Consider the following 15629-nt stretch of genomic DNA (forward strand, 5'->3'; position numbering starts at 1 on the left):
TGCACCGGTTGAGTGTCTCTTCTCAGTCGGCAGTTCGATCCTCACTTGTAAAAGAAATAAGCTGGAAGGCAAAAGGTACGGAAAGTCGCTTTTGCTTATGGCCAGTAAAAGTATTTTCTAATATCCCCTTATAAATTTACTTATACCTTGCGGATACTCCTCTGCTTCTACTACAATGTTAAAAGAACAATCTGTTTATTTTTCACGAACAAACGCTGGAGCAATGTTAGTTACGTTTGATTTCCTACTTTTAGATTTTTCAAGCTATGTATTTGTGGATTTTGAAATGCTCAATTCAAAAGTATTTAAATAAAAACTGCATTTTAGGCCAGTTATTTCAAATGCGTATTTAAGGAATTTTGAACCTAAGCATTTTACATTTGTATCTGCGATACTTTTTCAAAGTATTTTGAACATCATTGATCAACAGTTTTTACTTAATATTATCTAGCAGTCAAAAGAGAAAACTATGCGTAAGATCTTACTGTGAAAGACGCTTCCCCTCTTGTAATTCTTGGTGGTGGTGAACTTGTACAAATAAGATCTTAAGATTATATATATCTGAAGTAAAACCTTCTGACAGAAATAAACTGCTTGTCTGCTGTATTATGAAGATATATGCACCAGTACTCTATATTTTTAAGTATTGTACTACGCTATATCAGATTAGCGACTCTTCTTTTCTACTAAGGTCCTTTCGTAGGCCCTGAAGTCTGTTGCTACAACTGAGTTTGTTCTCAAGGTCTCGCATGACTAAGCTGAGTTCAAACTCACTGGGCCGCCACAGGACAGAGTTTGGAGTAGCTCACGCGTTTAAATAAATACGGAACTCAAGAGAGTTGCCCAGGGGCGGATCCAGGGGGCGATCCCCCCCCCCTAGACGGACTGTAATTTTTTTTACTGCACTTACGGAAGTCTGCATTAACGCATGTTCTAACTACTGTTAATAGACTATTAAACCTTTTTACATTACGTTCATTCCACAGTTTTTCCACTATCAAGCTAGCCTCGAGTATTTTTTGTCACCTCATAGCATAGCAACAATTCACCCGGTAAATTTTAGCTAGTTCTCGCCTCCCTGTTCGATGTAAAAATTGGGAGTGGGTGGGGTTGCGCAACGCAACCGGATCTGAAGTGTCAAAAGAAACATTTCGTTCCAGTGTATAATGAAATTTGAATGTGTATGTGTCACGAGGATTTTCGTCGTTTAAACGATACTGGTGTCGGGAAAACGCGGACAAAAGACGCTTGACAGCTTTTTTTATATCAAAGTCTCGCAGAATGGATAGTGTAACTGTAACTGCAAGTAGCTCTTCAATTAGTTCTGTTAGAAGTGGCGAACACGGGCAAATTCCTAACACTTTGCAATCTTCTGTTAACCCCGTTACCGTTCAGAGTGATCATCCTGCAACAACCCCACCCCCTACCCTGTTTCCAGAAAACGATATTGGGATCCACATCGGTAAAATACATGCCATTGACGACCGAATAAAGTGCGAGCTTCTGGAGAGGCAATGGAAACTCCCGATTGGATGCCAAATGCCATATTCTGTTCATTTAAAGCAGGGAAAAGACGATTCTCGTTTGCAGAGTTTCCACTGGCTTGTATATTCTGCTGCCCAGAAAGGCCTTTTTTGCAAATAATGCCCTCTTTTTGTAACTGGGGCTAGGGGGGCTCAAACAGACAGGTTCCCCTACAAAAGCTGGTCACAAAGCATGTCACAAAATTTGCTAAGTTGCTGGGAAAAGATGGAGACCTGACAGTACATGATACTTCCCAGTACCATCATGACGCAGTAGAGGCTGGAAAGTCGTTTCTAAGAGTCTACCATTCTCCGCAGGAATCTGTAAATAATCGCGTCAACGAACAGCGAATGAAGCAAGTAACAGAAAACCGAGAGAGGCTTAAGCTGATTCTGGAATCAATCATATTTCTAGGAAGGCAGAATATTCCACTGAGGGGCCATCGGGATGATGGCAGCTTAAACTTGGATGACATGCCGCTTTCCAATGAAGGAAACTTCCGAGAACTACTACGTTATCGTGCTGAAAGTGGCGACAGTAAATTAAAGGAACAACTGAAAACATCAGGAAAAAATGCTACCTACATCAGCAAAACAACTCAAAACCAGTTGATTGACAGTTGTGCGAAAGAAGTTATAGGTGTCATTCTAGAAAGAGTAAAGTCAGCAAGGTATTACAGCATCATTTTTGATGAGACAACAGATGTGTCACATTCCTCGCAACTTAGTTCAGCTCTCTGCTATGCCTTCGATAACCATAGACCCAAGGACCTCATCGGTTTTGTTGACGTTCATCATGCCACGTTTGAACCTTCCACTGCAGACAAAGAGCCGACTGTCAACGGAAAAGTGGTTGGCCAGCTAGTTCTGAGCCTTTTAGAAGAAAGGGGTTTGAATTTACTCGACTGTGTTGGAATCGGGACGGATGGGTGTGCAATGATGGTATCAAATAACTGTGGTGCTGTAGGCGAAATTCAGAAAAAAGCTAAAAATGCGTCTCGTTGTCCCTGCTTTAACCACGCCCTGAACCTTTATTTGTCAAGAAGTTCAGCTGTTTCGAGCATTAGAAATGCCATAGGCATTATAAAAGAAGTTGTTGCATTTTTTAATGCATCTGTGAAGAGAAATTTCGTCTTGAATAAGGTTCTAAAAGCTCAGCTCACGGGAATCGGCGAGACGAGGTGGATCGAGCGACACGAGTCACTTATGCAGTTTGTGTCCGAACTTCCAAAAATCATCCAGGCTTTGGAACACATTAGTCACTGGAGTGAATCAGTGACCGGTCCGAAGGCAAAGACGCTTGTCACTGCCTCTTAGTCGGCTATTCCAGAAGAAGACTTTGGACTTGGGCGCTGCCGCCACGTTTTCGATCTTTTGGATGTTCTAGCAAAGCGACGGGAAATGTGTGACGAGGAGTTCGCATTAGTATTCGAGCAAGTAAAAGAATTGTCAGATAAAATTCAATTGGCTGTTGAAGTTCCGAGGATTACACAAAGACAGGTTTATCGAAATAATCCTCCTCATACTACGCCTGAAGAATATTATCGACGTGTTGTTTTTATACCTATGCTCGACTCAGTCATAAGTGACTTAAAGAGCCGATTGTCAAGAGACACGCTGAACTCTTTCCGGTTAACCGTACTGCTGCTCCTGCAATCTTCCGTCAAAGAGATCTCTAGCATGTACGGTCAACTACTTGGCTTAACCATGCCGTCTACCAGGGCAACACTTATTCTGGGAGAGGTGCATGTGTGGAGAAGTAGATGGCTTCGAGTTAAGAGAGAAGGAGGTATTTTTCCTAGTTCAGTGGAAGAAACTGCCAAGGAATGTGACAGGCACCTATATCCTTATGTCAGCTCACTTCTTGATATTTTTATATCTCTTCCGGTGAGTGTGGCATCTGCCGAGCGTAGCTTCTCAACTTTACGCCAACTGAAAACCTGGCTCAGAGCACAGATGGGGCAAACTAGACTCAGTGGTTTGGCCCTCCTTAATATGCACCGCGACATCGATATCAGCATTGACAGAGTAATTGACAGGTTTGCGAACAGTTGAGCCAGGAAGCTTGAATTTTGCTTGTAAACAGCTGTCAGTTGATCAAGTACAGTTTTTGTAATCATTATTGTAATATATGAAAACCACATTTTCGTTAAACAAGAGACGCCAGGGAAACTTAAAACGTGAAAAATAAAGTCAGCCTCGTGGCCGACAAAAAAGACCCCACCCCCACTCTTTTCGGTAAGAATCCCCCCCCCCCTAGAACGAAAGGCAGGATCCGCCCCTGGAGCTGCCTGATAGGGTACTTAAAATAATTAATCCTGTCATTCACAGAAATGTGTATTTTTTATCATCCCGAGAATCTTTGAATTTCTGTTGATATTGATGGAAGAGTATAAGTAAGAAGTTTGCTCTTAAAAGATTGCTAAAAGACAACAAGAAACAAAAGGGAAATTAGTGAAAACTTGTTGTTTCACAAGTGCAAACTTAAAAGTGGCAATTGGTTATTTACTCACATTGCGCTGATCATATTGGTTGGTCTTATCAAAATTAACAGCTCATCCAATAATGAGCAGTGCGTCAACGCAAAATCTAGTATTAATATTATTTTTCAGAGTTTGGGCTTATTAAATTTTCTTACACGCATTGTATCAAATAAACTCTAAAACTAGCAACAGAATATGAACAGACTAGAACAGTCCCAACTAAAAATAGCTAATTATTTTACAAGTGCAGAACAGAAATTACTAATGAGCAGGGGATGATTTTTTTTTTAATTCGGTGACTCAGTACAAGCTTCAGTAAAAAATGTGGCATCATTGAAAATAATCGGGACGAGCCTTCCAAGTCCGATAATTATAATTAATTATAATAAGAGGTATGGCTTCGTGACATTTTTTTGTGCTTAATCATCGCTAAATACAGTCTAGGCAGGGAATGTCCCAATTGAGTTTGCCTTTTAAAAATTCAAAACACTGGTAACCATAAGGTCTTTGAAAACGAGAAGTTATCTACGACCCAATTAATTGGGTCCAGTTAATCCAAATTTTGAGCAGTGTGTTCCTATTGTACTAAGCCAAGTAATGTGAAATACTCAAGATTTAAAAGATTAGGCTTAACAAATAGCCTATCTTCATGTAACTTATTGTTTCGAAATTAAGTTTTGGCCTAGCAAAGAGCCCCTCAATTAAAATTTTACAAATGAGCATCACAAAAAGTTGGGTTTTAACCATAATTAATGAAGATCGTTCTAGTTTAGTCAAACTTTAGTTACAATTTTTTTTTTGTTAATTCACGGGGCAGAATTTTTAGACTCGGCGACGTGGTACAAATGTCAGCAAAAAAAAAATTATTGTCAACAAATTATGATTCTGACAGGGAATGCACACTAAATGACAATAGTGCTGATTCTTTGATAGATGGCTCTGGAAAGATAAAAAATTGAATTTCCTAACATGTTCCACTCTAGTTCTCAGCTGAAAAACTGGATGTTTGCCAATGAGGAATCTATTAAGAATCAGAGAAAAGTTTCAAATGAGAATTTTATTTCAAGACAAAAGCCTTTACATCAGGTAAGTTCAGGTCGGTGAGGTAAGAGTAGAGTGAAGTGTTTATAGGAATGATATTGCCTAGGTAAGTTTCTTAGAATTTTTATAAGTTAGTCTGAGAATTTTACAGTGTTCCTTCTGAAGAGGATTGATTGTACACTAGACTCTCACTCTCAAATGATCCCCCCCCCATATAGTCACATATATAGTTCTAGGATATTGGTTTTTACAAGATTAAAAAAGCAACATTTTACTTCATAATATGCAATATGTTTAGCATGAGTATAAAATTTGGCCTACTCAGAAGGAAGATAAAATGCTGAAAACGACTTGAGAAAATGTTTAAACACCTATCACTTCTTAAAGCCCTTCATTTTGCTTTATCCCCAACCCATTTATGTATATCCTATAGGCTATCGCTAAAACTTACAGAGAAGAGGGGTAAAGTAAAGGAAAATGCTTTGAAAAATAATATTAGTAAGCATTTTTGGGGTTTTTCAAATTTTTCAGGATTGTGTATTGTTTCCTTCTGAGAAGACCCAACTGCATACTAATAGGTCCTACTGTATGTTTTTTATTGATTTTGTCCATGCTATAATGTCTACTTTCATTGTTATTCATATTTTTTTTACTCTAATTGGTAAATGTTTAGTTTCATCACAAGCTCTAACTATGCTGCTTTGCAGCATAGTTTCCAGTTTAGAACACTTACAAATGCTAATTCTAGAAGTGCATTCATTTTTTAGATTTCTAAAATCCTCCTTCAACAAACTAAAAATGAGTAAAGTGGGCAGGGTTTTGAAGCTGAAGGAAATGTTGGGGTTGTACAATATGAATGAAATTACATTTGAAATACTAATTCCAGTCATCACTGGTAATTTCTTTATAGTAGGAAGTCAAAAGATAATTTAAAAAACTTATGCATCTATTAATGCTAATTATCCCCTTTCACTTTCTGGTTGAAACTAGCTAGTGAACCCATGAATCAGAGCAATTAGTTAAATATTATGTTTATGCTGTGTTGGTTTGAAGAAATGCCTTCTGATGCAATTAGAGCTACTTTTGTAATTAGAAATTTTGCCTTCCTCTCTATAGGATATTATTCCAATTGAAATACAAAATTCAAGTCATCTGACATCCTTCAAGGCTGCAGTTAAGAGATTTTTCCTTGCACAAGAATAGTATGCATGCATGATGATGATGATGATAAATTTATTTCCCATTTGTAGAAAAAAATTGTCTTAAATGGAGTATAAAATAACAACAAAAAGAAACAAGAAAACAAACAAGAAAGCAAGAAAAAAAGTAACAGATCCACATTAGCCTAAATACATAAACCAATAAATCCGCATTAACTAAATATATACAACGTATGTGGCACCACAAACTAAATTACATCATAGGTAGGTATAAACTATGATTAGCATCCAAACCCACCACAAATCAATCATGCTGATCTTTTACCTACTGAATGTATGTAGTTTATATTTTTGTATTTAGTACTATGTAGAGTAGAGAAGTCTACTACATGCTGCTAACAAACCTTTGGGGCTTTCTTAGTAGGTGCTGCAAAGTGTTTTGTATACATTTGAAAAAAAGAGAAGAAAGAAAAAAAAGATTCTTTGGCTATGGGAAGACCCTGGTGAAACAAATTTGGTTGAATAGTGATTCTTGAGAGTGAATATTAACTATAGAGCAAATCAAATTAGTCCATGAGCCCTGCAGGTAGCAGGGCAAGGTCTCTATTCTGATTGGTTGAATTGTTAGTTCATATTTATGACCTACTTTTTGTTTGCTCTTTCAGACTTCAGGCCAAACAATTATTCAATAAGTATAGTATACAGACCTTGTCCTGCTGCCCACAGGGCTCATTAACTAATTTGCTTTACTCTATAGGTAATATTCAGTCTCAAGAATCACTATTCAACCAAATTTGTTTCACCAAGGCCTTCCCATAGCCAAAGAATCTTTTAAAATAAATTTAATCTTGAACTGAAAAAACTGTATAATCCCCATTGCATCAGAAGGCATTTCTTCAAGTCAACATGACATAAATGTAATATTAAACCAATTGCTCTGATTCACGGGTTCACTGGCCAGTTTCAAATGGAAAGTGATAGTGGATAATTACCATTAATGGATACATAAGTTTTTTGATTATCTTTTGACTTACTACTACACAGAAATTACCAGTGATGACTGGAAATAGTATTTCAAATGTAATTTTTATTCATATTGTACAACCCCAACATTTCCCTCAGCTTCAAAACCCTGCCTACTTTATGCATTTTTAGTTTGCCCCATATAGGAGGAGGGTCAACCAGAAATGGATGCACTTCTAGAATTAGCATTTGTAAGTAACAAGACTAAACATTTACCCTGTAATTGTGTAATTTCATCAAAGTCTGGGGGGGGGGGGCAAAGTTGGAGCCCAAAGCAATGAAGTCAAGTAGAGTTCACACTTTACAGCTCAACAAAGATGCTTGTTAATCCATAAAAATGATCTAATTGGTATTTTTCTGTTAAATTGTCACAAAAATTTAAAAAAGGACCTTCAAAAACTGAGAAGATTAGAATAGATCTCAGCAACATCTCCTGGGATTATGTCCTAATTGGTTCCTTAGAACAGCAATGGTAATGCTTCAAAAGAATACTGCTAAGCAAAGCTGAACAGTACACTTTGAGCAAGCTGATTCCAAAACCACAAACACAAACAACAATGATGAAAGGTATTCAGAAGGAAATCAACAGAGAATGGAAGAAGTACAAGAAGCATCCATCCCCAGAAAACAAAGAATAATTCTCAAAAAGCAGGAAAAAACTTGAAAATTTGACATGCAATTTGTATACAAGCTTTGAATCTAAGCTTGCAGATGAAGCTACAACAAACTCAAAGAAATTTCAGCAATATGTCTCTAGCCAAGACCATAATAGACAAGGCATCAGGAAACTGGTAACAGATGAAGGTGAAGAGATGACTGACATCAACAAGCTTACAAACTCACCTCCTTCCCTTACCTCCTTCACCAGAATACATTGTAAAAACCCTAATGGATAGCATCACTCTATTGCTCACAGAGGTTCTTGGATGTTACATACTAATAAGTCACCTGGACCTGATAACCTACATCCCAGACTATTAAAAGAAACCACAGCAATCATAGCAGAACTGCTTAGGAAAATTTTCTAGAAATCACTTGCTTCTAGAGATCTACCAGCAGTCTAGAAAATAGCCAATATTACACAGGTTTTCAAGAAAGGTAACTGTTAAAAGTCTGAAAATTATTGGCCTATTAGCCTGACCTCAGTTGTTGTCAAAATACTTGAGTGCATTATCAATTATTCAATCCTTAAGCATTTGGCCTCCAAAAAGATCTTGTCACCCAAGCAGCATGGCTTACAGTCAGGGAAATCAATTGAAACAAACCTTTTGGAATCATACAAGGAAATCACAGATTTAATTGACCATGGACATCCAGTTGGCCTGCTGTTGCTGAACTTTGACAAGGTTTCTCACAGTCAACTGCACTCCAAAATCAGGCTGTCTGCATCAATCAGGCTGTTATAGACTGGTTAATGAACTTTCTTACAAATTGTAAGCAGAAAATTTGCATATTTGCTGCAGATGGCCAACCAATTTACTCTGACAAGGCCAAAGTAATGAGTAGAGTTCCACAGGGTACTGTACTGGGTCCAACTCTCTTTCTAATGCCCCCAAAGCATCCAGCATGACATACGAGCTACAAGATTAGACCCAAGAATGGCTTCTCCAATTCAACATTGGCAAATGCTATGTATTACAATTTAAACCTAATAACCCAAAGGCTAACTACACCATCTGTAACCCCACCACAAAAGTAAGAGAACAATTAGAGAGCAGAGCAGAAGAAAGGGATCTTGGTGTCATCATTGATGATAAGTTTAAATTTCATAGCCATGTTCAACATGTGCAAGCTCCAGTCTTGGATTACTAAAATGGACTATTAATAGCAGATAGGGATCTATATTTATAAAACTATATAAAGCTCTTGTCAGACCCCATCTCGATTTTGGCATGTGTCTTGCTGGTCCTTCTTACCAACAAGATGTGAGGCTCATCGAAAATGCACAGAGATGAGCAACAAAATGCATAAGAAGTCTCACATCAACCTCATATGATGACCACCTCAGGTACTAAAAAGTACCCATTTTAGTTTACAGATGCTTGCGCAGGGATATGATTCTTACTTACAAGCTGCAGAATGAAAAGTCAGCAATTTTTGGCAGATATCTCAGTTCCAGCCAGCATAACTCAAGAGGACACTCCAAGAAGCTACCAAAGTCAAGCTCCTGATTAAGAACTTACCAATCATTCTTTTTGAGAAGAGTCATAAACCACTGGAATCAACTGAAAGATTCAACTGTCATGGCTCCCTCCATCCAGTCCTTCAAAAAACAACTTGATAAGGAGTGGGAGAAGGGGAAGTGGAGATTTGACTGACAGTCAAAGCTATCTGATGGAGTAAGGTGATGGTGATTAAGGTAAGGTGCTAGGTCTGTAATATTTTGCTCCATCATTAAGTGCATTATTATTTTTCGCCTAATTTTTTTTTTTAGATAATTATTTCCATATAAGCTATCTTTTGAAGTCAAGAAGTAACAAAATCCTTGGTCATAACTCTGCTATTCCAGAAAACCCCTATTGCAAATTTAAACCCATTTTGTGCCAGATGTTTCTTTGGAGGTGGGGATGAGTTCAGAATAGTACTTATTTGGGGGGCAAACCAAAAAATTGAACTTCCAGCTAAAATTTATAAGCAGTTAAGCATAGCAGGAGAGATCTTCATTGATGTTTTGAACTTTGAATGATTTTACAGCCATCAACAGGTGCAAGTATGTATAGGTCATTTTTTTTGGTGCTGTTCAAATGTTTATATATAAGATTGTCCAGACGGAAAAAATTAGCTGAAGAAAAATGATATGGGAAAGAAAATCAGAATGCACTCAATGACGAAGCAAAATATTACAGACTTAGCATCTTCAGATTTGTGTGACCATTCAAAGGAAAAAGTAACTATTAAATCAGCATCCAAAAGCTACACGCATCTTGGTTCATCAAAACTACAGTTGGCTTCAAATCAAAATTTCTTAATGTAATACAAATTGTATGCATGTGCAATTACTAATAGATAATTTTCTTGCTGAAAACTACAAAAAATGGACTATTTTGTGTCATTCATCTTTCCTAAAAGGGCCATAAGCCTTTAATGTATTTTTTAATTTTTTCCAACCATCCCGCAGGGGTGCCCATAAGCTGAATTTTATGGGGGGGGGGGGCCTTTCCTGTCTTTTCGGCACTTGCAATGCTGTATAATAGACATCTCAAAATAAAAATGTCATAGGCAGCGCAATAGTGCTGCCTAAGTAAAGAGTGATGTGGGTACAATGTATTTTTGTTTTATGTTTTTTTTTATAGAAAAGGTGGTTGTATAAACCTTGGAGGGGGCTCATTGGATTGGTAATCAGAAGTTCGAGTGTCCTTTTTGACAGTCAAAAGTGATTAAAGGTCAACCAGCCCCCCCCCCCATACACCAATCATTTCCCAAAACTCGTCCAATTTTTTTAGATAGCCATTTTGTGCAGTATAGTTGAAAGGTCTAGAAATCATGTCTTTGAGGATAACCCCCCTCCCCATAACCCTCAGAGCAAGGGTTAAGCCCTGGGGCATATAAGGGGGTCGTATAAACTTCAGAGAGGGCTCATTGGATTGGCAATCGCTCTTTTTCAGAGTCAAAGGTATCAGAGGGCAGATACCCGCCCCTGAACAGACATTCACGTGTTGTATTTTCCCAAAATGTATCTGATAGAAACTTTAAGATGGCCATTTGTTTTTGTAGTAACATTGAAAGGGCTCGTTCAGTTGGAAATTGAAAGGGCTAGTGCCGTCTTTCATAATCAAAAGTGATTGAAGGGCAAACAGTCCCCCCCATGCCCATCATTTCCCCAAACACTTCCAATCAAAATTTTAAGATAATATTTTTTTTGACATAGTTTAAAAGTCCGGAAATTATGTCTTTGAGGACGAGACCCCTCCCCATCCCCAGCCCTCTGGGCAGCGGTTGTATATTATGCTCCAAGGGCATATAAGGTTTTTACGGAAAGGATGGTCGTATAAAATTTGGATGGGGCTCACTGGAGCGGAAATTGGTAGTTTAAGTGCCCTTTTAAGAGTCAAATTTATCAGAGGGCAGCTATCCCCCTACGTCATTTTCCCCCAAATGTGTTTAATATAAATTTTGAGATAGCCATTTGTTAAAAATAGTCCAAAGATCACATAACACGACCTTTGGAGTTGGCACAACCCCCAGAGTCTGGGGGAAAGGGTTGCGAGCTATGCCCAAGGGCATGTAAGATTTTGATTGAAGGGGTGGTCTTGTGAACTTCAGAGGAGGCTCATTTGATTTGAAATGTGTAGTTCTAGTTCCACATTAAGAATAAAACATGATGGAGGGAAAATAGCCCCCCCCCTCCCGGACACCCTCTTTTCCCCAATCGCATTCAATCGAAATTACAAGATAGTCATTTTGTAACCAATAGTCCAAAGAGCATTTAACAATGTCTTCAGTAATCAAATATAAGTAATATTGAACTGTTGGACATTGAACTAAATCAAAACAAACTATGAACGTGTGGACTTCCTGGACTTACCTTTACTAACAATGAAATATGTCTTCTATGTTTTCAATTTTTTAAGTTAAATAAATAGAAAAATTTTATATATATATATATATATATATATATATATATATATATATATATATATATATATATATATATATATATATATATATATATATATATTGGCTATTATGAATAAATAGCCAAGTCAAACTAAAAAACGAGCAAAAATTAACATTAGTAGGGCTGACAAACCAGAACACAATTTAGGCTTTACTAAAAAAAAAAATGACCTTGGATTGTCAGTTTAATATATATATATATATATATATATATATATATATATATATATATATATATAAATTATATATATACACACACACACACATATATATATATATATAGATATATAGATATATATATATATATATATATATATATATATATATATGTATATATATATATATATATATATATATATATATATATATATATATATATATATATATATATATATATATACTACTACTACTACTACTACTACTACTACTACTACTACTACTACTACTGCTACTACTACTACTACTACTACTACTACTACTACTACTAATAACTCACTGCAGCACCAAGCCGCCTGAGGCCAACACAACTACGCACGCTCCTCCTGCAACCTAATCTATTTAAAGCCTCCCTCTTTACACCCTCCCAGGAAGTTCCCATTTCCTTTAAATCTTTATTTATGACATCCTCTCAACCCAGACAAGGACGACCTGCTTTGCGTGTAGCCCCAGACGGTTGGCCAAAAAGGACAATCTTCGGTAATCTGTCATCCTTCATCTGTAGAACGTGGCCTAGCCATCTCAACCTTTCTTTCATTATAGCCCCAGAAAGCGGGATTGAACCACACTTTTCGTACAACCTACTGTTTGAAATACGGTCAGTCAGCCGGGTACCCAGAACAACCCGTAGGCAATTTCTCTGGAAAACATCTAGTAAATTTTCATCTGCTTTTCGGAGTGCCCATGCTTCAGAGCCATATTTGACCACTGTCATCACTGTAGCTTCCAATATTCTAATCTTGGTTTGTAGACTTATCTTTCTATTCTTCCAAACTTTTTTTAACTGTGAAAAAACACCCTGAGCTTTAGCTATTCTACTTTTAACATCTTCACTGCTCCCACCATCTTTACTAATAATACTACCAAGGTAACTGAAGCTCCCAACCTGATCAATATTTTCGTTATCTAATGTGTCTCCTGTTCATTTTCACTTATTCCTAGCCTTAGTGACTTATATATATATATATATATATATATATATATATATATATATATATATATATATATATATATATATATATATATATATATATATATATATATATATATATATATATTTATATTAAACTGACAATCCAAGGTCATTTGTTTTTTTCAGTAAAGCCTAAATTGTGTTCTGGTTTGTCAGCCCTACTAATGTTAATTTTTGCTCGTTTTTTAGTTTGACTTGGCTATTTATTCTAATTTCTGTTTGTTTTGAGTTTCATTTTTTTTTATTAATAGTGATTTGTGGTAGTTTTACGCATGGAAGATTATTTTACTTTATTTTCTGACCATGTTTTGCTTAATGGAGCTCTTCCTTCGCCATCTTTTGCTTTTACACATCTTTATTGCTTACCTTCCCCAGGTTTTACCAGGTACCCATTTAAAGCTGGATTGACTCACGCCACTGACCCTTTCCCAAACCAAATAACTGGCCACGCCAGGGTTCGAATCACCCTATTTTCCCCTTGAATAATTCTGGATCTTAATTAAAAGGGAAATTGAAATTTCTATTCTCTTGTTTAGGTCAGGGGCAATTGTATAGCATTACCCATAGTAAAGACCTTTGAAAATTCAATGTATTAATGTTTGCTCATTTATTTTTTTCGAAAGGCACTTTATGTATAAGGGTGGTTAAATTAACTTTGGAAGGGGCTTAGTTAATTGGAAATTGACAGTTCTAGTGCTCTCTCTAAGACTTAGCCTGCATTTCAACCTATTGCTACCAAAGGAGTTGTTTTCGACTACAGTGTCTTTAAGAAATTCTTATTCTAGCTTAACAACCCTTGTGTTTCAGCAGTTGTTTTGAAAGAATCTTCACATAAATAGATAATTAGGTACTTCCATAATATATGGTACACACTCGAGCAGTGAATTTTGGTAAATGTTACTGAAATAAAACAAAAGATGTTGCTAATATAATAGTTGACTATATATATATAATATAATAGTTGACTAACAAAACTATGGAAACTACAACAAAGAATTGTGGAACGGGGGGGGGGGGGAGAGACCAATTTATATTAAATACGTAATCTAACCTAACCAAAATACCAACTAAATATTTAATTAAAATATAGCAACAATGTAGTTTTCCATCAAGCCAATGCTAATTGTCTGGCACAAAGACCGCGAAAACCGGTTATTGTGTGATCTTCGCGATAAAAAATCTGGACTGTGCACCATATAATACGGAAGTACCCATAATTAGTTCTAAGGAAGAGACAATTTATCGTTGCTTCTTACTTCCAGCTGAAAAAAACTTGTTTTTATTACTTAATAACTGGATAAATCCATGCATACGTAATATTTGATATGAAATATCAGCTTACTGTTGGACTTTTTTTTAACCTGTTTCTACCTGCAAAAAATAGAACAAGGTGTCACTTTAAGGCCTCAAAATGGAATTTGCAGTAGTAGCAATTAGTGTATTTAGAAAGACCATAAAATGCCACATTGAGCAGGTTGTTCATATTTTAGCTGGCAAACTATTAACTAAGACAAATTTTTAACAATAATAAATAATTTATTTATCACCCACTTTACAAAACAGAGGTTAAGTGGAGTAAATATAAACGAACAAACAGCAAAAGAAAAACAAGAAACAAAGTTAATCACGTACAGAAAAAAGACGGATAAGGCGATGAAAACACCTTAGGCTATAAGGCGCTTCAACAGCTAGCTTGGCACATAATTTTTTGAAAACACCAATAATATCTGTCGCACAATACTTTTTAACCAGTTTTAGTATTCCGGTAAGAACGAGGTAGATATAAAAGAAATTTGCAGTACCGGTAATAATTTATACGAATACGTTTTAGATCACCGGTCAACAGAAGAGGCCGAATACCAGTACAGAAGAATACCGAATGATCACAAAAATTTGAGTAAAGCAGAGTTAGCGCTCTTCTCCTATTGTGTCCACGATTTGCCACAATCTTAGAGTAATCAAGCCTCAGCTTATCACTAATATCTTTGACAACACGAGACTGGAGAGCATTCATAGAATCGCAAACTGTTATGCCAAGCCAACGAAAGAATTCAACATGGGGAATACTAAAACCACCGCAGTATAGTGATTCAGAACAATTATTACCATTGAAAACATGAAACTCGCACTTGTAAATATTTAGGTACAGTCTAGATATCACGGAAAGCAGAAGATATCTGACTTCACTGAACGGGAAAGACCAGATTCATGTTTGACTAATCAGAAGAAGGTCATCCGCATAAGCCAAATATGAGATATCAAATGGTTCTAATAGGCACGTAGTCGATATTTTTCATGACACATCTTCAATACAAGCATTAAAAATATACGGAGAAAGAACTCCTCCTTGTCTTACTCAGCAACGAACAGGGATCTGACCAAAATTGGAATTATCTAATGACTTAAGGCGAAGGTAAAAATGGGAGTACCAAAAACGAAGCACGTGAATTACCGACGGATTTATTCCTCTCTGGCATAACGCTGTCCATGCTTGAGTATGACAAACACTGTCAAATGCAGAACCAGGTTATAATCTGGAAAGGTATATTAGATATGGCTATTGGATGGGAAACAAAGAAATTAGCAGAAGAAG

General features: G+C 36.6%; 2 protein-coding genes across 2 annotated transcripts in view; both read left to right on the forward strand.

The window, feature by feature from the left end:
• Positions 1-1874: 1874 nt before the first annotated feature.
• LOC136029703 (52 kDa repressor of the inhibitor of the protein kinase-like) lies at positions 1875-2840 on the forward strand. The gene has a single exon (XM_065708207.1). It carries the CDS (start codon positions 1875-1877, stop codon positions 2838-2840), a length of 966 nt encoding a protein of 321 aa, XP_065564279.1.
• A 2113-nt stretch (positions 2841-4953) lies between these two features.
• The window catches only part of LOC136029350 (cyclin-H-like), a 29951-nt gene continuing 19275 nt past the window's right edge, over positions 4954-15629 (forward strand). Inside the window, exon 1 of the mRNA XM_065707652.1 lies at positions 4954-5092. Within this exon, the coding sequence (XP_065563724.1) occupies positions 4976-5092 (117 nt within the window). The 5' untranslated portion in view covers positions 4954-4975. The remainder of the gene's footprint in view (positions 5093-15629) is intronic.

This window comes from Artemia franciscana, chromosome 7 (genome assembly GCF_032884065.1).
Source record: "Artemia franciscana chromosome 7, ASM3288406v1, whole genome shotgun sequence".
NCBI classification, from domain to species: domain Eukaryota; kingdom Metazoa; phylum Arthropoda; class Branchiopoda; order Anostraca; family Artemiidae; genus Artemia; species Artemia franciscana.

Coding starts and splice junctions, on each gene's coding strand:
- LOC136029703 (XM_065708207.1), top strand. CDS start 1,875: ATGAAGCAAGTAACAGAAAACCGAGAGAGGCTTAAGCTGATTCTGGAA.